We start from the raw sequence: 21,612 nt of genomic DNA, 5'->3' as shown, positions 1-21,612 counted from the left end.
GCTGACCAGTGACCTCACTCATTTTAGTAACTTTGATCCCACTGAGCCCCTTGACGTGCAATCTTAGTGCTAAGGAATTACTGAGAAGKGGCCATCACTCCTGGGAGTAACAAAAGGTTGAACCCCAAAATAGTTCATTCTCAACCCCGTACTGTCCAGCAATCATCTCRGCTTAAATGAAAGGCTTGGCAGGCAGCTCCTCTCCTGCTGAGGGGAGAGCAAAGGTCACAAAGGACTGTCTCAGCTTAATGAATTACTTTGTCAGGGTGGGAGCAGGCTTTGTAAAAAACCTGGAATGCTGTGATAGCTAGGGAATAGGGTTCTGGCTGGAGCTGTCAGGTGGCATGTTCTGCTTATTGAGGAGCAATACAGCAGTATTGTTAATAGATACTTAGCTTAAACTTGTARTTATGTTTTTAGGCCTAGGCTATTCATCTTGAATATATTTTAAGTTGTAGCCTAGTAAGCCATATGGAGTAGAATACTTCCAGCTTCAGTTAGTTGTTTTTTTTATATAATAGAAGCAGAAAGCTGCTCTGCTTCCCTGCTTTTCATATTTTTGGTTACAAATAGATGCTGCCACTTGATCAAGCTCTTGTTTCCATAATGCTGAATCAAGCTCTGTCCTAGCCCTTCCCTAGAGTGAGCTTGTTCTGGAGAGCAGAATTTTGTAGGAGTTCTGCAAGTATATAAATTAGCACTTTGTATGGAAGATTTACTTCAAAAAACATATCACTGATATAAATGCCTCTGCTAACTCCTTCCTGCTCTGCGTGGTGGAGCAGTCTGAATGCATGAAATAGAATGGCTTTGGTGAGAGGCTGGAAGATAAGGTACAGAGGCTGAGCTCCTCCATCAGGTGGGTTAATGGGCATCCACTTGGTGGGGGACAATGTTACAGCTGCTGGCAAGAACCAGGGTCAGAAATATTCTTACTGGGACTTTGGTGCAAAGAGAGTGGGTGGGGGCTGCATGSTCCTGCAGGCATAGCCACAAAATAGCTCAAGGAACTCCTGCGAGGGTGTTGAGAGGAGGGTRAAGAAGGAGAAGGACTAAGGCCAAGGAACAACAGCACTGGCAAGTTGGAATTTTGATTTCTATCATGTAAAACAACCTCAGTTGTTGTTTTGCATTCTTTGCACATGGCATTTCTAACAATAAACTGAAGTGGACACTACATAATATACAACTGCAATAGGAGATGATCTTCAGAAATCACTGAAATCAAAGCAAAACAYTTCCTTTTAAGGCGATTACAAATCTCTCCCCCTCCAATGCAAGCTCTTCAAATAGGGAAATACTGTCAACTTAAAAAGCACTTGTCGCACAGCCACTGCCACCCTTGCGTATTTAAACACACGTTTGAGGCTTGTCTGATGAGATTAACTGTGCTATTAGATTAAGTTATTCACTAGAAAGCTACTTAACCTATGCTAGAATAGATACTCTAATGCAATGGTGAACATGTCAAACAGACCAGCACTGAGAAGTCTCTCAAATTGAGAGCCATTAATTTTTTTAAACATCCTGTGCTTTGATGCCACAGACAACTCACCGTCCTCATGATTGTATCATCTTGCTGAGGTTTCTGCAAAGAACTCCACTGAACTTTTGTGACAACCTATGAATTATTATGCCATTCACATAACTGCTCGCCTAGCAGGACCTATGCTAACTGAATTAAATGGTTTGGGTATGGTGAAAGAAAAACGTGGCTTTCAGTTTTTCTGGAGGAACCTACTGGTATTTTCTCCAAGTTCACAGGGGTGTTTTCTGATTATTGAACCACCTATTTGCTCAGAGGGTAGATACAAACAAAGAGGCCTTGCTGCATAAAAAAGATGCTGCTGGAATGGCTGATAGCTGTCTAACACGATGTCCTGGCTGTGAGAAACAACTTGTTGACATTCCTGTGTGGATCGAACAGCCAGCGGCTCAACACATCTCCAAGCAAACAATAAACTGTCTCACTCACAGCTTGGCAAAGCCTAGAACCACAGAGCTGCATTTAAAGTGCACCTGCTCAGACCCCTGACAACAAACTTGTGACAAATTAAACAATTTGATTACTTTGAGGTAAAACACAAACCATTCCTTTCTGTGAACCAGTTTGGTGCACCAATGCTGAAGGCTGCAGCTGGATGGTGAGCTGTGCAAGCAGCCTGAGGGGACTGGGCATAAACCATTTGAAAGYCTCCTACAAAAACCTTCACTGCAGCTTGTTTGCTTTGCAAAACCCAGGCCCATCCCACATTCTCCCTGGGAGCTGAACTTACCATTCGGAGTCTCTCCATTTATTAGGCTGGTATTAGGTTTTCTCTTTARGGGGCTCAGTGCAACCAATTCCTAGGAGAGGGAAGATGCCTTTATTAGCATTTCAACTAAGCTTGCAACACTGTTGCAAAAACTAGAAGAAACAGTGGAAAATAATTATTAGGAAATCTAAAAAAGTTCCTTGAATTAAAATACTGTTGACAATAACTGAGGACAGCTTAGGATCAATTCTTCTCCCCACACAGGACTCAAACTTGATAAAGCTTGATGAGTCCATTCTGCTTAAATRAGTCATGCACAGTTAYRAAATTCAAACTTAAAGAGGAAGAATTTAGCTTAGATATAGGGAGAAATYCTTCCCTGTGAGGGTGKTSAGGCMCTGGCACAGRGTGCCCAGAGAAGCTGTGGCTSCTCCATCCCTGGAAGTGTCCAAGTYCAGGYTGGATGGGCTTGGAGCAYCCTGGGATAGTGGAAKGTGTTCCTGCCCATGGCATGGGGTGGATGATTTTTGAGGTTCCTTTCTATTCCTCTGTATTCCCTGCTCATTTAAAATAAGAGCTAAAAAAACTGCAAGGGTGTTTATTATTAATAATTGAAAATGTAACATATTTAAACACAAGGTACCTACATGGAAGTGATGCATACAGCATCTTCACTTGTACAGCTTTCTCTCCTTTTCCTTGGATTTCTTTGYCTTCACATCCTGAGTTCTGATCACTGGTGACGTGGCTGAAAATAGCAGAACAGATTAGCTGAACATCACCTTRTGTTTAAAAGGGTGAGGTCTCAGGTGCAGACACCTGAAGCTTCATAAATTCCTCCCATAACCAGTTATGTTGTACTTAGCAAGCCTTACAAATGCAACTTCAGTTTGCAATYCTTTATGTCAATGTAGAAAAAAACACTGAAAGTATTAATAGATGGCAAAGAACAAAAATGAGAACACTTACTTTTGACTTATTTATATAAATAACTTGATTAGTTTTACCTACATTAGTTCATACACTGTGTGAAAACGGGAAAAAATAATTTCCCAAATCTTCAGTAAGATGTAAAGAGGCAAAAGGGAAGAAAGTGGAATATGCAATAAGAAAAAGTGCAGAGAAAAKAAATCCCATCTCATTTGGCATCCTGCCATCCTAGAAGCTCATGCAACTATGTTTTGGAAATCTTGCCGTTTCCATGAAAGCGTCATCAGCTCGTTAAAAATCCCCTTTAATTGGCCGTGACAGCACACGAGGACTCCCCTGAGCAGCTGCCATGTTTGACACGTTAAGGATCTTGAACTTATTAGAGTTAAGGGGCATTGTGGAGTTAATCTAATTACTCTCCCAGGAGCAGGATAATGGAGAAGAGGGTACTGCTAGTAAAACTAGTGTGTGCTAGTAAAAGCACAGGGAGTGCTTTGGCAGGTACCAAGAACGGTTTCTGGACAGTGTGTGTGTGTTTTTTTAATAAAAGAGGAATATTTTTGGTAAATTCTGGCACCTTGTTTTTTCATCTGTAATGATTCCACCAGGTTTTGCAGGCTTTCCATCTTGTTCTGTAGCCTCTTTGGTGTGGAAGTGCTACTTTGCATGGGCTGAGAAGCTAGGCAAAAAAAATAATAATATAAAAAATAGAAAAAGGCCATTAAGAATTATCTAAACATTCCATTAAAGTTTAAGTTCTTGGGAAATAAAATTTACACCAACATTTTCAGTAAACTCCAGAACTTTACTAAATGTGTTAGAAGAACCACAACAGCTATTGCAAATATTTGTTAGTGCAAATATTAATGTCAAGCATCCTTACAGTCTCCCATAATAAAGCAATTTACCAGGCCTTAAATTTAGTGGTGTGGGGAATTTATCTTCTCATTGCAGAAAACATTAATTACATACTATCTTTAACTCACAATTCATTTATTGCTGAATAAACCTTCTGCTTGAAGAGAATTGGAACAGCATGAAGACATCCTGATCAGGAAATGGGACTGAACATACCTATTTGTGGGGCTGTGGCTGTTCCCTCTGGAAAGCCAGCCTTCCTCATGGATGGGCTGTGCTCTGGTGAGGAACCACGGCCAGCTGCAAGTTCAGGGGGAGTWGTTAAAAGCAAGTGCACTGGAGATCTTGCTCTGTCTGTGCTCTCCTGAGAGATTTGCTCAGTGGAGGATGTGAGATGAGGCACTGCTGAGCAGAGGGATGCATTTCCTAGGAGATGTCCAAGCAAAGAGCAGTGAGCACACACCTGAGGAGGGGTCCCCATGCAAGGAGGAGAATAAAGCCTCCTTACAAAACATGCATGTTTTCTGTTGAAGTCACTGGCATGTGAAAATGTTTTTTTTCTGCTCTCTCTTCTATGTCTACTTCCCAAACAGGAAATATCAGAGCTGCTCAGAACTCAAGACTCCCTGTCCATTACAAACTCCCCTTGCTCAACTACTTTTCAAACCTTCCATATAACAAACCCCTACTTGCAGCTGTTTTGGACACCAGGAAAATCCCTGGATGCTGYAATTGGTTTGCTACAAGACTGCTAGACAATAACAACCCAGGAGATTTTATTTACTACTCAGAAATACAAGAAGAATACCCAGAGCAGTTACTCCTCACAACAGATCCAATCTCTGAAGCACAGCAGCCTTAATTCTAAATAGAGACAAATATCAGTGTTTGCAGGCAATTTTCACGGAATGGATAACCAATGGGCAAGAAAAAGTGGTAAAGAAAAAGTGGTATCTTCAAACCCTGCTGCTCAAAGCYACATCCTGATATTTGTTCAGATTTAAAAATTCATCTCACCACAGTTCAAAAGGTACTGACCATCCACTACTTGGAAGGAAGCCCACAGCATTTGTTGATTCCTCTCAAAAGCATATCCAAATACTCAAATACAGAATTCAAGACCCTAATTTTMAGCTCCAAAAAGGTGATGTTATTCAGGCTAATTACACAAGCTTAACAYAGAAGCTCCATTTTGGGTGTGCTGGCATCAGCCTCCACAAAGCTGCTTTGTGACAAGATACAGATTTTGCAGGAAGTACAAAATAGAGATGTTGTAACAGCACCTGCTGAGACCTATTTGAATAAATTTCTAGGAAAAGATACTGTAGTGAGACAGTATTTTTTGTAATGTTTGTAATGTTTGACACCAACATTTGGCACAAATGCTGCCAGTGAAAACTYACCAAGGGATGCAATGAGCAGGGAAACATCTTGGGACTGAAGATCTGCAGCATGTGAGCAGGAGGGATCCCTGAAAGCAAAATGAGGGCAAAACCTGAAATTTGGAAGAATTATGCTAAAGTTTGGCCATGCTAGCCAGCACCCACAATGAGAAAGTGAAACTCTCACAGTCTTCACCTTCTATGCATGGAAATTAAAAGCAAATGAGGTAAATAAGTTTCAGAGCTCTTTCTCAGAGGGATGGAAGTGACATGACAGCTTTATTTTATAATTCCCAGGAAGCTCTTAGTATTACAAATAAAACAATACAAACCAGCTCTTGACTGAGGCTATATTAAAAAGGTCTCAGAAATTGAACCTCAAATGAGTTCTGTAAGAAGCAGGTCAATCAGCTAAGTGAAGGCACTTCTCACTGTTTTAAAATATCCTTTTCGTAGCAGCTTCTCCAGCTACAATTTTGGTTTAATCCTAATCAAAATTCATGAATTACATTTTCTTTTATGAAGTATCCTTAGGTTCTGGATTAGAAACATCAGAACTTGTGCTGTATTGAATTTTTCAGCTTCATGTACCACTGTAATTATCATGTGTTGGGTAAAGAAAAACAACTTCCTGCATTTGGGTATTTACAGACGTCAGGAAGACAAGAAAGGAGTTCTTGAACAAAAATAAAAGCAAGCACTAAAGGCAAATGGTGTGGTCACCTATTTCCCTAGCAGCTAAAACATCTGAGGAACCTGGCAAAGAACAGAAGCTTTGGAAGCTTCCAGATTATCTCAAGTTTAGATGTAAACACAACTTTCCTGCAAAAACACATCCCACACTGCTCCTGAAGCATGTGAAGAGCCAGAGTGCGCTCTGAAACTGCATTCTAAGTACACAGCACACAACAAATCTATTATTCTTACACTGTTTTCCTCATGGTTGTTAAAGGGGATTTTCTCCCACCATAACTGCCAAGATCCACGGAGGGAAGGTCACTGTCTGAGCTTGTYAATTCTTGGAGAATCCTCTTCAGATCCTGCAATGGTTCCTCCTTCAAAATGTCCAGCTTGGAAGGCATCTGAAATAAAAGAATTCAGTTACAAAGTATTAACAAAGGCCCTCTCTTGTCAATTCTTATCTCTACTCATCCAAATGCACATTTTTTTTCCCCTTTTACTTTTGTTTTGTCCTTTTTAACCCCTGACCCCAGGTACTGCTGTACAGGACACAGTCACAGTGCTGAAGGGAGACACAGGAGCACATGGGGGTGTTTTCCAGGCACTCATTCCTGTGACAGCTGAGCTGTCTGCAGATACAAACCCCTTTATTGTCACAGCCATCTCGGAGATGAACTGTAATGTTCTCCTCATTTTACTGCYCAGGAAAGGCCTGGTTCAAAGAAGCCTTTCTGTGAAAACTGGATTTTTCAGACTACTCAGCACTGCAAATGTTCAAAGCACTGCTCTGACTGACCTCTGCTCCACCACAGGATGGAACTGACTGGAAATACTTTGCTACCCCATTTTCATTAGAAAAAAAAAGGTAATTTTCAAAGGGAACACACTGGTTTCAACAYAGCATACATTGGGAACAAATCCTCAGCTTCATAAGGGGTCAAAGTGATACTCAATCAGACCAAATCCTCCTTTCCCACATTCCAGCCAAGAAGCCAGACTTTCACCCAGGTAGAGCCTGTCTCCTTGTCTGAGCTGCTTCAGTTTTTACAACTAATGATGCAGGAGCCAAGAAGATTAAAGCACACTTTGATTCAAGTGCTCCTGCAACCTGTTGGGTCCTCACTGTGGTACTAAATTAAAGATCAGTTCTTTTTCCTTTTTTATCTTCAGAAGTATAAATTGATCAGCTCAAAGGATAGACAATGGGAGTGCCTGATGCTGCAGGGTTTTCACAGAAGTGACTATCCTTTGTTCCTTGATGTAAATGTTTGCCACCACATCAGGAAGTAAACCAGAAAATATTGAAAAACGCCTGCACTAGCTTGCAGCCTCCTACACATTTTGAGTTCAAAAATAATGAAAATACCTGGGAGATACATCAGGTCACTTCTGGAGATTGATACAAAATCTATTCAGAAAATAAAAGGATTTTTTTATGAGAGATTGTAGCTGATGTTTGCTGTAATGAAAAATCAGAGCAACACTAGATTTTAATTTAAATCTAAATGCAGAGGTACAAAACCAAAAGGAAAGACAGTGATGTGGATAAAACTGATCAAAATCAGTGAAAGCCAGCTTGGAGCAAGATTTAAACTTCAGAGAGATGACTRCATTTATCTAGAACTATGAAGAAACCTATTTTCACTGTCAAATRTAAGTTATTTACAGCAAACAAAAACAAACTCCTTACAGATCAATACCTTCAAATGTAATAGTTCACAAATGTTATTGACGGTAGAAGTAAAATAAACTCAGCATGACTACAGGATTTTTTAGTTGTCTCATTGTTTTTCACACACATAAAAAAAAAAAGAGACCTGAAAGGCCACAGTACCTGTGAAGCTACAGAAAATTATTTCATTCTAGGAATTTGCTCTTGGACATTCTGAGGAGATGCTCTCCCATTTGGAAACTCCATGTTATGTTTACTGTTTGGGAAATGCTGGTGTCCCATGCTGAGGCAGGTACTCACCTGAGGGGCAGAGCTGGGCAGGTGCAGGGCAGGTGGCCGGAAAGAGCACAAGTGGGACAGAGGCACAAAGTGCTGCAGTTTCCCTGAAGCAGAAGCTGARGAGTAGCCTGGGCCCTGCAGCTCCTGAGGAAAAACAGCAAAAGTTCCCCACCTTGGTCATTCTTCCTCTGAAGCACTTTTTATATTGCTTATGTAGAGTTGTATTTTGAATAATAGCATTTGGTTTCTCCCCCTAAGTCAGCAAGTGGCGTGGGTCACTAAAATTAATGATAATTTCTTAASATCAAACTGCTGTACCCAAAGTACCATTCATTTAGAGCAGTAGCCTCACTGCAATCTGAAGAGTCCAAGGCTATAAAAAAGACAAAGATAAATAACATCCTCTGTCCATCTTAATAGTAAAAATAGGGGTTGGACTAAATCTGTTATTTGATTGACCTTTCTGTAAAGAGTACTTCAAAAGCCTGGAATGATGGACATGACTTGTGCAGCAGTGAGGAATTCCACATGGGAAAAGGATTTCAGAACACAAACTTTTGAGACTTTCTGGCAATGAAAAGGGTTAAACCTGAAGTCAGGCCCCAAAGCAACTGCTCCTAAGGTCAGGGCCATGCTTGTCAGGAAGGCACCCACCTTCACATCCAAGGTGTGCTGCAGCCTGAAGCGCACGGCGTCCTGCTGCTGCTGCTGGATGATGCACTGGCACTGGGCAAACTGCAGCAATGCCTGCAACAGAGGGGACATCAATGAACTCTGCTGACCTGCTATGGATTACACTCCTTCCTGTTCTCTCTCTGATAAAGAGTGCACACTGGGATTTATCTCCTGCTATCAGCACAGAAACACTGCAGGATGGCTCTGCTGACAGGCTCACTAAAGCAACTGGTTACAGAACCCTGGCAGCCACAACTGAATGTCCCAGAAGGGAGCTGATCCACTCAGGGCCAGTCCCACACCYACTGCACACCTCTGGGATTAGGCAATTCAACTGTGCTCAGGAGGCAAAACCATACTCTAGGTTTTAAACAAGATGGCTGAGAACCTGGCTAACCTGTCTTTTTTAAGTTGCTGTCTACTTTTCTCCCTTTAAAAAATTATTTTGAAAAGGGGTGAGAATATCTACATGCCACAAGCAAGGAAGGCTTCCAATGGCAAGCATTAAATCGAGAAATGCTACACTTGGGAGAAAGTACCACAATTATTTCAATTATTTTGTCTTTTTTGTTTTAAAGAATTGGAGAATGAAATCTTGCATAGAAAGCAGCTGTGCCCAGAGTCAGTGGAAAGTTTTACAGCCTGTACAATCCATTTGCAGTTTAGATAACCCTGAACTAAAGAGTAAAACAAAAATTTTCTTAATGAAAATAGAAGCCTTTTATGATTAAAAATCTACAGATATCTCTTCAGGTAAGGGTCTTACAGCACATTGAAAAGAACATAATAAATACAACCTTTCTCTTCCCAGGTGACTGCAGAGGAAAACATCCACAGACCTTCCTGAACTCAAAGTTTCTCTAAATTACCTTATCAAGGGCTGTCTCCATCTTAGATAGTTTTTCTTTCAGGCGTTTGTCTTGTGTTCTCAGGATCTCCAGGTCCCCACCAATCCTGATGTTTTCTGCTCTAATACAGCTCAATTTTTGACTTAGTTTAGTATTTTCTTCTCTGAGGTAATGCTTCTCCTGAATATAAGGTAAGGACATAGTAGGAATCAAAAACTATATATTATACACATTTGTCTTCTGTCAAAYTTGTTTTTTYAWCTTTGAAATATCTGAMTCAACCCCTTTGAGAAGYTGAGATATTGCACCTTGCAGAAAGATGAGGTTTTGCAACAGGAAGAAAGGTCTTAGAAGGAAAAGTGCAACTGGACTGGTCTCAGTGAAACAACATCTCAGATTTTTGATCCAKTTTGAAACTGGAATTTTAAGCTTCAGGATCCACAGGATTCAAAACCAGCAAAGGAGAAGCACAGGTTGCAGTGAATAGATAAATATGATCATTCAGTGAACTACAGCTGATATTAACTGAGTGATTCATCACAGAATGAAAAAGGACTCATTGCAATAGACAGACCCTGACAGAGAGAGTTTASAACCAGAACTGACTCAGAATGCAGAGGGGAAGCACCATGGACCAGAGTCAGAATAATACAGAATGTGTAAGTGGACATTTTTAGGAAGAACTGACATGTAAAAACGTGAATCTCAATGAAATTATTCTTACAGGACAAACAAACATAAATTAAGACCTGTCTCTGTGCAGAAGGCTGATTTCCATGTACACTGAGTAAAACTACTTTTGRTCCTTCATGGGCTGACTGTGCTTTTGCCCATGCATTTCTCCCAAGACAAATCTCTCTAAATACACTGAAATGTTTTTACATGGAGCTCTTGTCACCTTAGCTGCATTTGCCATTGCCTCTTCTAAGAATTTAATCCTGCTCCATAATGCATCTATCTGTCCTCTTTTGGCTGTGATCTCCTTCTGCATTCTCGCTGCAACTTCCAGAGCTGGAAAACACGATGTTAATTCTCAATGAACAAGGGTGATGACTCTAATACAAAAATTCCCTTCTTAATAAGACAAATMTGTGTGATTTCTGGGAAGTTCAGTCCATAATTACCATTACCATCAGATGCCTCCATAGTCTTTAGGGCAGTCCTGGCCTSTTTCAGTTCAGCTTGGGCTGATTTCAGCTGCATTTTCAGTCTGTTCACGGTATTTTCCATCTCCTTGATTTCACACTGATAATTCCTCTTCAAATCTTCAAACGCCTCTGGTGAGAGTAAGCAAAGACTGAAATTAGAGTGACAAAATATTTAATTCTTCTAGACTAACATTACTGATCTGCTGCCAACTTGTGATAAAGGAARTGCTCCCAGAGGGTACTTTCTGAGGGTTACAGGGGTATGCAAGGAGAAAAGCAGTGCCCAGTAACATCTGGTCAACTGCAATGAAGATTTAACTGAGAATATCCTAGATTTTGGTGGTGCTTTGGGTACAGACCCTGTTTTTTATAAATTTTAAATAATACATTCGTATTTTTATATATCGTAAATATTTTTGTTTTGGAGTGTTATATAWCTGTGTATATTTTAATAACATATCTTGATGGGGTTTCCCTCACATTAGTTGTGAAAACATTGAAGTAAAAGCATCAACTTTTAATAAGATTGTAGAAAATTTACAACAAAACAAAGTTTTACTGTAATATGTCCATGGATGGTTAATGGGCTCCACTACTGCTCTTAAACAACCCACATGAAGAAAGGGCTAACTTGCTATTCTGTGATTTACTACAGCTGCTTTTTTCATCTCCTGACTCAGACTGTTTTAAATATTTGTTTCTCATAGTGAGATGGGCCATAAAGATTGTGTTCCCCCATTCAGTGCCAGGATCCCACGCCATGACAGCTCCCTGGAACAATCTCACCATCCTGTGCTGGCAGGAACCTCRTGCTGTACCAGCAGCCCTATTTGGATTCAGCCAGCAGCCTGCTCTTTTATTTTTAACATCAGCCCAAATTAGCAGCTGTGGGAGCTGAGCTGAGGCTCCCTACCTGCAAGGCCAGCCAGCTCCCTCCGGCCAGCCTGGAGTTCATGCAGGAGCTCYTCTTTTTCTGATTTTGCATCATTCAGTGCCTGGAGCCTCTCGGTGCATGTGTGARTCAGTTGAACCTTTTCCAGCTCCAGCTCGCTCAGCCTGGCCTCAACTTCACATATTCTGGCTTCTTTCTCATCCTTCGCACTCTGCTTACATAAAAAACCATAATTGTAATATACATAATTATATTAAAAAAACACAAAGATGGGTGGACACCATCACCTGAAATCTGTTTGGGGCAAGAAAGAAAACCAGAGTAAAACAGATCAGTTACTGGTGTGAAAAATGCTAATCAGGCAAAGAGGGTACAGCTGAATTGGATCTGATGGCTTTAAAGGATAATTCACCTTACCAGGTGTAGGACATGAACATGATTTTGATCCTCTTGTAGCAGCCCCCCCAGGTGATTCAAATGCCTTCTCACAAAAGAAGATCAAATTCCCTGTCTGGAGTGATTTTTCTTCTGAAGAWGCTGACCTGCATAAGACTACCATATCCTGTATTTCTTGTCTGAGAAAAAACCACTGTCCTCAGTTTGGAATTGTGAGTGCTGCCTGTCTGCTGCTCCTCAGTAACAGTTTGTATTTCTGGTTCTGTTCTGGCATGGACACTCATCTCATCAAGGTCATTCCAGCTCTCACCARCCTTTTGGCAGCTGCTTTCCACCAGGGAATTATTCATTTTTAGTGGCAATGTTAYAATACTATCCTCCTCTGCCCACTAACTGAGTGCTGTTAGAATTCCAGGGGAATTGCCTTTCTTCAAAACCACAGTATCAGCACACTAAGGCAGACATTTAAAAACAGAAAACATTTATTGTCTAAAGAGACATGAATATAGCATCGTTTGCACACCTTAAGCTCTTCTGCTTYGAGTTTCCAGTCATTTATTTCTTTTTCCAGCTGAGATTTCTCAAGTTCCTTTGCTCCAGCAATCTGACTGTGCTGGCCCACGATGTKGGTCATGTTATCAATTTGCTTCTGGAAGATCTCAATGATCCTTTCCTTTTCCAACACCTGCAGTTTCAGTGTCTCACACTCCAACCGCACCTTGTGTAAGCAGCCCTCTTGGCTCTTCACGTGCTGGAGCTCCTGCATCCTGCTGCTGAGCTGGGAATGCAGCTCCCTGATTTCCTGGCTGGTAGCYCTGAGGGCTCTCTCCTTCTCCTGCAGACAGGCCAGCAGATCTGACACYGTTTTCTCAGCAGCCTCCAAATCCATGTGTTTGGCTGCAAGATCTTCCCTGACTTTGTGCAGTGCTTCCTCAGTCATCTCCAGCTGGACAGTCAAAGATGAGATTCTCCCAATGCTTTCATTTTTTGCTTCAAGTGCAGCCATCTGAAGAATAACAATATAAGGATCAACCAAGAAATTTGGTTATTTCTACCTTTACAATGTCCTGGCACATTTTTGGTTTTCTGAAGGCCGTTCATCTTCAACACCTGAGTTGTAAGAAAAATTAGGTCAGGGTGCTCTGACTCCTCTCTCTCCATTATAATAACTGAATAGAATATTAGTTTTTTAAACACAGGAAATGAAAAATGTTAAACTGATGTAAAAAAAAAAATCACCTAGCAATGTTAGTGCAAAATTTAGAGCACTTAAGGCTAAAGAACTTCAAGTGATAACTTGACTGCACTGTAAAGTTGGGGAGAAAAATAATCACATGAATAATTTATTACTGATTTAATTCCTGCAAGCAGCAATATGCACCATTTAAAGCACAAAGTACTGTGATTCAGAAACTGATAAAAGTGCAGTGTAGAAAACAACAAAAAAAGTGAACTTCCTGGTGGGAGGATTTTCAACAAAAAATAATGGATTGGAAAAATGGAGAACCATGCATGAGTTAGCTCAAGGCGATGGTTTGATAGAAAATAAAAGRATCAACTGGATCTTTACTCCTATCTCAAAGCAGGTTATCTAATTACAGCTCACTTCTGAGGAGCTGAAGTTTGGAAGAAAAGGGATGTAAATTCAGTGTCTATTCTGCCAGGAGGAATTCTGACATAGCACTGATTTATAAACACCAACTTCATTAAGTTTTCATTAAATACTGCATGAAGTAAAGCACTCTGAAGGCCTTGAATTTACTAACCACTCTTACAGATATGCTCACTGCTGAAGATACCACACTCAAGCAGTATTAAACTTTCTGAAAATGTACAAAATGTCATCTTGGAAGTTTATAGTCACAATCACCAACCTGGCCCTCCATTTGTCTGCGACACTCCATCCTCATTTCCTTCAGTGCCTTTTCCATGCTCTGCAGCTGCATGTTTCTCTTGTCCAGCTGCCTCCTGAGCTGGACCATGCTGATGCTGTTGTTTGTGTTCCGATCCCAAAATCGCTTGTTCTGCTCTCTTCCTAGGCTTAGTTCCAACTCTTTTTTATGGAGTCCAGCCTATAAGAAATTAAAGCCATCTCCCTCCTAAATAAATCTAAGGTTTTTTATCCTCTTAATGATAATTTAAAATGTAAATAATGTTTAAAACATTCTTCTGCTAATCATAACTTTTGCTGTAGTTTACTGCCTGCATGTTGGATAAGTCTTGCAAAATATGTGTTAAAGGACCAAGGTTCTTTAACAGAGGGATCTAAACWGTGAGGTTGAAGTGGAGATAGCTCAGCATCTTTAATATGATTTCCATAGGGTTCTGTGGTTTTGAATTTATAAAGTCAGGGTTAATTCTGAATGTCCCTCAATGCTAATGGCAAAGGCCTTTGGGCCTTCAACACCTAATTCAAATTACCAGTTAAAAATAAGTGCCAAAGTTAATTAAAAGTGGAAACAAGCTAAGTGCAAATCTGAACACCAACAGTAAGGAGAGGCTTTTAGAAAGCAAGATTTTATTTCAGTACAATTACATGTTTTTACCAACAATTGATGAAGCTGGTCATTAGGATTTCCAGATTCCTGGCCATGTTGCACCTGATCTGTCTGAGCTTCTGCTGTCTCAGAATGAGCCAGGTGCAACCGTTTCTCAAGGTCTTCGACCTAGAAAAAAAGGAAAAAGTATTGAGAATTATCTTAAAGTATTCTATTTTAAACAGTACATTTGATTTCTTCTAGTTTTTTTCTATTTTTTACTTGAAATAAATCCAAATGTCATCCTTTGGCTCAGCAGAGCTATTCCCTTACTGTATTCAGAGCTGTGTTGTCTTCTTTTAGTGATTAAGCTCATTTTCATTTCAGAGTTAATGAGTTCTGGAGCAAAATTTTGCTTCTGTCCTGATCCAGAGCTCTTCAGAAGTCTCTTACCTACACCATAAACACTGCCTGGAATGGTGAAGCAATACTTTAGAAAAAAACAAAAGATCTTTTTTGCAGAGAGGAATATTCCTTCACTATGGCTACATTCAGAAATCTCCAGGCAAACATGTTTTGTATCAAATGATGTTCATTTTCTGTGAAAGGAAGAAACTTCTGTCACTGCATGAGATGATGGACCAGTCTACAAGGCTATTTAATAAAGACACTCTTAYATGCAAAATTTATGATAATGTAGTTTATCCTACTGTCCACAGTTTTTCAGAAACAGTCCCTCACCATCAGACTTTCCTCCTGTCTCTGGAACATTTCAGATCTCCACATAACTCAGTTTCATTGGCACCAATGCTAACATATAAATCCATACACACCTTCTTTTSATAGATCCTCTTCACTTCTCCTAACTCGGAACGGAGCTGACAAACTGTGGATTCCAGATGACAGACTTGATGTGGATGCACTGCATTTGGAGTTCTTGGTTGTTCTCTATGGAAAGTTTGAGCTGGAGAAATTAAAAACTGGAAGAACTGTCAGAGGAGAAGCASCCTCAGCCTCCTCATTCTCAGCCTGCCTAACACAGGGATGTTTTGTCTCATCTCTATATTGCATGGTTTTGTGGGGTTTCTGGCTTTTTGTGGGCTTTTAATTTCACAGTCCGTACAAGTGCTTCATTTAAAAAAAAAAAAAAAAAAAAACCAAAACAAAACACCGAGAAACCAAAATAGGGCAGAGAGTGGAGTGTAGGAGCAACACAAGTTTTCTCTCAAATTAAAGTTACTCTTAACATTTTCTACACTATAATCAAAACCCAGGCTTAATGATACCTGTCCATCAGCCTTTGGATGCTACTCGCAAGCTGCAGGCACTGTGTGCTTTGTGAGTCACTGCTGCCACCTCCTGCTCATCCTCTTTTCTTAGCTGCTAAATCCTCTTCCCGAAAGAAAGCTGGGTGTAATTTCATCTTGTTTCACTTCACTGTAATAATTTCTGATACTAAGTATCAAATTATGGATAGCTTTACTTCAACGAGGTTACTGTGTAACTCAAGTGAATGGCAGAGCAAAAATTAGGACTTCTCAAACAAGGAAGGACAAAACTTAGTGAAATCAAGAAGAAAAAGCTGATTTAACCACCAAAATTACTTTCAATATTTTCTTTTAATGGWGGAACTGCTGTCCAAACAAATTCCACAAGTCCACTTAAGTGACGCTTAGAATAGTAAGGTGCAGAGACTCTTCCAAAATAGAATTTTTGGGGCACCAAATAAACCAGGAGATTGTCAACATGGAAGGAAAGAGCAGCTGAAAGTCAGGAGGAAATAAACAACTGGAAGGAACAACAATTAAAGTCCTCAAAAATATCACTTGCTACCCTCTAGCCACCCCAGTGCAAATGCCTTCATCTTCATCATCATCACCATCACAAAGGAATTCTCTGTGGAACAAGTGAAAAATGTCTGGTTAAACTTTATGGGTTTTTATCCTAATAGGTATAACCCTTCAGTTGATTAACTGCTGCTTTTTACAACTAAGTAATGAGTAGTTTTCTGAACCAGGAATGCTATAATCTCATTCCTGGAGGGAAGTTTCTCCCTGAGGAAGTTTGCTGTGCCATGATACATCTGCCTTGGTTTCATACCTGGTATCCTGAGGTGCATCTCTTTCCAGCTCCAATTCCATCAGTTTGCTCTGCCAGCCAGACTTAAATGCTTTTCCTGCTGCTCACATAACTCAGTRGCCTAAAGGAGAAAAAATGAACAAACTAACTGCACCAGGCTGAATGAATCAGTAAACCAAATCTCAGTTTGCCATCAATTTTCAGACTTATTAATGACCCTTCTTTGGGAGAAGCTTTCAAAAATTTGATACACAGCTGTATATAAAAGTCACTAAATTCAAGCACTACCTTCTGGGGAAAAAAATGAAACACAGCAGGAATTTTTTTAACAGCAAACAAATCCTGTATACTACTTTAATTCCTGGATATTCTTGCTCATTGGAACAGCACATGTGAAGAAACAGATGTGTATTTATTTTTAATCTATTAAGGGTCAAATTTATGTAACAAAATTAATTTTACCCATCTAATTTTAAAACTGTAGGAGCACTTAAAGATATTTCAGACGAGATAAGTTGGCCTCTTTTTTTCAAGTCTTCCAATTTGGTTTGTCAGAATGAACCCAGATGCAGAAAGAAGGGAAAGAAGGGAAAGAAGGGAAAGAAGGGAAAGAAGGGAAAGAAGGGAAAGAAGGGAAAGAAGGGAAAGAAGGGAAAGAAGGGAAAGAAGGGAAGAGAAAAAAAAATGAGGAAAAAGAGGAAAAAGAGGAAAAAAGAGAAAAAAAGAGAAAAAAAGAGAAACAGAAAAGGAAAAAAAAAAGCAAAAAGAAGGGGAAAAGAGCAGAAGAGAGGAGAAAAAGGAGGAAACAAAATAGGAGGAAAAAAGGAAGGGAAAAATAAGAGAGGGAAAGGGGGGAAATGGAGCAAAAAGGGAAAAGGGGGGAAAAGGGGGGAAAAGGGGGGAAAAAAGAGAAAAAAAAGAGAAACAGAAAAGGAAAAAAAAAAGCAAAAAGAAGGGGAAAAGAGCAGAAGAGAGGAGAAAAAAGGAGGAACAAAATAGGAGGAAAAAAGGAAGGGAAAAATAAGAGAGGGAAAGGGGGGAAATGGAGCAAAAAGGGAAAAGGTGGGGAAAAGGGGGAAAAAAGGGGGAGTTGGTGAATCTATTACTTAGTGTCCAGAAGGTATCGATAGATTCCTTACTTAGATTATTTGGGTTTTTCTGTGTCTGGTCCTCTGGAGCACAGGTGACCACACCACAGGTCAAGAGGCAGCACCCGGATAAGTTAACCCCTTGAACAAACCTTTCTGTGCCTGCCACAGGATGCTTGCCCGAGAGCCAGAGTCTCTGAGGGCTCGGAAAGGAGCAGAGGAGAAGCCCTCAGCCCGCCCGGGTCCGTCTCCCCTCAGGCGATCTTTTCCCGTTCCCGCCATCGCTCGCTTCCCGCCGCGCCCTGAGGGCAGCCCGCCCCCGCTCCGTCCCCTCAGCGCTGCCGCCGCCATTCTCCCGCTGCTCCCGCCTCCGCAGCCGATCCAGCCGCTCCTTTCTGCTCCTYTTTGGGAAGAAGCCATGCCGAGCCGCCAGCCACACCAGCGGGAACAGCCCGCTCCAGCGGGAATTGCGGCGCCGAGCCCCTCAGCCCCAACATGGCCGCTCCCCCCTCACGGCCCGGGCACCATTTTGGGGTCGGGGTCCAAGTGGTTTAGCGTCGCCGTGATTAAAACAGAGGCTAAAAATCCTCTCGCACGGGCACAGAGAGAAGCCTGGATCTTTTTCCATACGGTATTTAGACGGRAAGGTGGCACGTTTTGGATGGGTGACCGTGAGCTCACGGAAGGCAGAAGTCGAGGTGAGGAGACTTCTTCCCGCCAGAGGGTCAAAAGCAAAAGATTCAAAACTATCTTCCCCTAACTCCAGTTCAGTAATAAAACCTGGAATATTTTTACATGATTCTCGTCAGAAAGAACAAATTTTTCTGTGTTCCCTAGTATTTTCAGGGTGCGGAAGCGGTGCAGTGAAGAGGCAATTACTTCACTTCAGCAAAGAAAATTGCACGTCCAACTGTCCTGTTTTGAATCTCAGGAATAAATACACACTGCCAATAGGTTGACCCTCTTTTSAGGTTATCCCAAAGACCACCATGATACAAGTTTTCAGGAACAGGTGTATGAACTGGGCCCACAACAAAATCCTCAGAGAGCTGGAGATATTTAACTGWGCAAACTCAAGAGATAGACAGGTATGCTAATATATTTAAATATCTAACTAAGAGGAAAAACACATTCCTCAAGGGTACCACATAATTTTAATTTATAAAAGAAAACCATTCACATAGCGCTGAAAGACAGACACAAGGAGAAAAGTAGTTTTCTATGCCCTACTTCAGAAAAGTAAGAATTAATCAATTGAAAACAGACCATTCTCCTTGCTGCACTACTATCCCGAGTGGAAGACAGCTCAAGGAAAAGACATTTTATTGCACCACCCAGAAAAAAAGAGGCAGCAGCAAAAAGCTTTTTCTCTTATCCACAGGGATAAGAGGCAAATGAGTGTTGAGACAAATACAATCTCCTACAATGTCCTGAAGCGAGATTTCAGTCCTCCAACAGTCTCAGGTGTTAACAAAGCACGAAAACTCACCTGAGAGGGGGCCAGCACCTGCCTCTGGCAGGCAATGCTGGGCTTTGTTTCTCCGGGATTTTGGACAATGCACTGAGGTTTTGCTCCTTACTGTGGGGCTGGGAAAGGAGGGGGCACTCAGGACCCCGCATTCGCTTCTGGTTTTTCTGTGCTGCGGACCGACAACTCAAACCCTGCTGGGAGCCACCTGCCCCTTACTGCAGCCCCTTTTCTTGACTCGGTAGCCTTGGGAACAAACTCCTCCCTTGTAGCCGGTCATGCGCATGAGGGAGAGCCAAGAAACGCCCCATGCAGGGTTTGATTTCTTCCCCAAGTGTCATTCAAAGTCTGCCTTTAGCGGGAAACTTGATCTACCCTTCGGGGATCCTGGCAAGGACCTGCTTGTTGCAGAGCATCCCCTGTCCTGGCTGCAGGTGCCTCTTTTTGTCCCTTTTTTCCTGGGAGTCCAGGTCCAGAGCACCCCCTGTCATTCCTAACACAGCGGTTACGAACAGAATAACTCTTAGGATCAAATTCCTGAGTAACGTTCCTCCTGATTGGAGTACCTCAGAGAAGATAACAAGATGCAAATATAAACTGCTCGTGTTTAAAATAATCCGTTCTTCCTAGAGAGAGGACTGTGAGCTGTGCAGGGGGAATAGAACTTCAAAGGAAGGGACTGGAGTAATTTATGCCAGCACAGACTCAACTAAAAYACCAGGGCCATACCCACCAGCCCCWYCAGAGTTGGTTAAAGGCTCTAAMARTGGCTTGAAATRTTTAGYAATCGTCTAATTTGGGGTGGGAACATTGTAATGTTGTGATGTTGCACCGTGATGACTGTTTTTTGAATCCTGGTTCCTGATTCAAACTCTATTTGCAGCAGGGTGGTAAGATCAGGTAGATGAAAATTCAGATGCAGAGGGAAAACCTGCAGTTTTGAGCTCAAATGTCCTGAATTCACATCCTTCAGCTGTGGCAGGACTTGTGCTTTCCTTAGAGGGTTGGATCCATTACTCACCTTGGCTTGTTGCTTTTCAGTTTGCTTTGAGGAACTGAGCAACCCAGAGCAGTTCTGTGCTGGAGGCAATCTTAAATGAAGAGTCTCTTTCATGTTCTCCAAAGAAAATTCTTTCTTTTCAGACTTCAAAGACAAGTGCYTTTTCCAACACCAAAAGGATGTGGATTCATTGATTTCATAGGTTACTTCTGTTTCTCTGCTTTGTTGTTTCCTTTCACTCTCAGATCTCTGTTTTCCCCTTTTTCTGTCTGATTTTTCACATTTTTACCTCCGGCCTTTCCAGAAAAACAAGTTTATTCTGTGGTTTGGAAGCAAGATGAACTCAAATGCAACTGGGAACCCATGTGGAGGTTCCCTGTGTAGCCCTAGGATTTTTTTCTTTAGAAACACCTTTTGAACATTARTTGATGCTTGCAATCCCTTTGATGCCATACAGAGCCTCCACATGTGTTCCTTCCTGTTCTTTCTTCTTTTAGATGCYGACTGACATTTTCCAGAGCTCAGGGAGATGGATATGTTACAGTCAGCCCAAGCTGATTTGAGGTAAGTATAGGAAAGCCATTAAAAAAAAATGTTCCTGATTGTTTAATATAAAAAACCTTCAGGGAATACTACYCCAAGAGAGAATCATTAATTCCTGAAGGGGTGCTGAGCTGATCCAGGAGAGTTGTATCTTTTGACATCCGTGTTTTGTTTCATCCTAGGRTAGATTTAGGTGAATGGCTTCAGGACTCCTGGGGAGGGGAAGAAGCTGGGCCCGCTGGTGCCTGAAGGATGTCTGTTATTTAAAATTCCTGACACTCCTCAGCTTACACAGAGCCCTGCCTGGAAGAAAAAGAGTTCTTCAGTGATAAAACCAGGGACCAAGGGAAAAGAAGCTGTCTGTATGGTCATCAGCAAGTCACCTATTGGCACTCTTTGTGAAAGGTAGGATGGCCCGCGTTATTGTACAAAACTTCTCATTAGAAATAAACTGTGAATTGCTTCCTCTGAGCTTTCAGGATAGAACTAAGCAGAAGGTGGATTTAAAYTAAGCCTAGTGTTTAATTCTCCTGCCAAAAGGGCAGTAACAGATGTTTAGCTGAATTTCCAGTCTGATTTTTAGGTTTACCTTTGATCYGACCTAATGACTTGCCAGCTCAGGGGCTCGGGTAACATCAGTAACATCGCTCTGAATACTCAGGAAAGATTCAGCTTCACTTTGGAAAGGGAAAAGCATAGCAAATGCCTGTTAACTAATGAAATGTGTGCATTTAAATCCGTTTAAGCTGTGACAATTTCTGGTTTCAGCACACGAGGGCACTGTTGCTCCGATTAACTTCAGTTGCAAAAGACACTTGGGCTATTTAAGTAAAGACAGCAGTTGCCAGCTGCCTTGAATGATGATAAATACAGGGAATGATTGAACTCTGAAAAGTGAAATCAGTGTAATTTTTCCTTCTTTAGCAGTTTAATGCTCCATG

At 41.3% G+C, this 21,612-nt stretch overlaps 1 protein-coding gene across 1 annotated transcript; it reads right to left on the bottom strand.

The window, feature by feature from the left end:
• Positions 1-2,283: 2,283 nt before the first annotated feature.
• CCDC158 (coiled-coil domain containing 158) lies at positions 2,284-19,357 on the bottom strand. The gene is made up of 18 exons (XM_057380045.1): positions 19,150-19,357; positions 16,594-16,693; positions 15,327-15,441; positions 14,563-14,682; positions 13,891-14,088; positions 12,538-13,022; positions 11,642-11,829; positions 10,705-10,857; positions 10,479-10,591; positions 9,602-9,760; positions 8,712-8,804; positions 8,079-8,201; positions 6,353-6,507; positions 5,447-5,514; positions 4,260-4,469; positions 3,763-3,864; positions 2,903-3,003; positions 2,284-2,346 (listed from the first exon to the last, which is right to left on the bottom strand). The coding sequence occupies exons 2-17, from the start codon at positions 16,632-16,634 to the stop codon at positions 2,927-2,929; spliced, it is 2,400 nt and encodes a 799-aa protein (XP_057236028.1). The 5' UTR covers positions 16,635-16,693; positions 19,150-19,357; the 3' UTR covers positions 2,284-2,346; positions 2,903-2,926.
• Positions 19,358-21,612: the final 2,255 nt, after the last annotated feature.

Source organism: Malurus melanocephalus, unplaced genomic scaffold (assembly GCF_030028575.1).
Source record: "Malurus melanocephalus ecotype Western Australia unplaced genomic scaffold, MMel_1.1 scaffold_433, whole genome shotgun sequence".
NCBI lineage: Eukaryota > Metazoa > Chordata > Aves > Passeriformes > Maluridae > Malurus > Malurus melanocephalus.
Note: the sequence above shows the minus strand (reverse complement) of the source record. Positions and strands in the feature narration are given on the sequence as shown.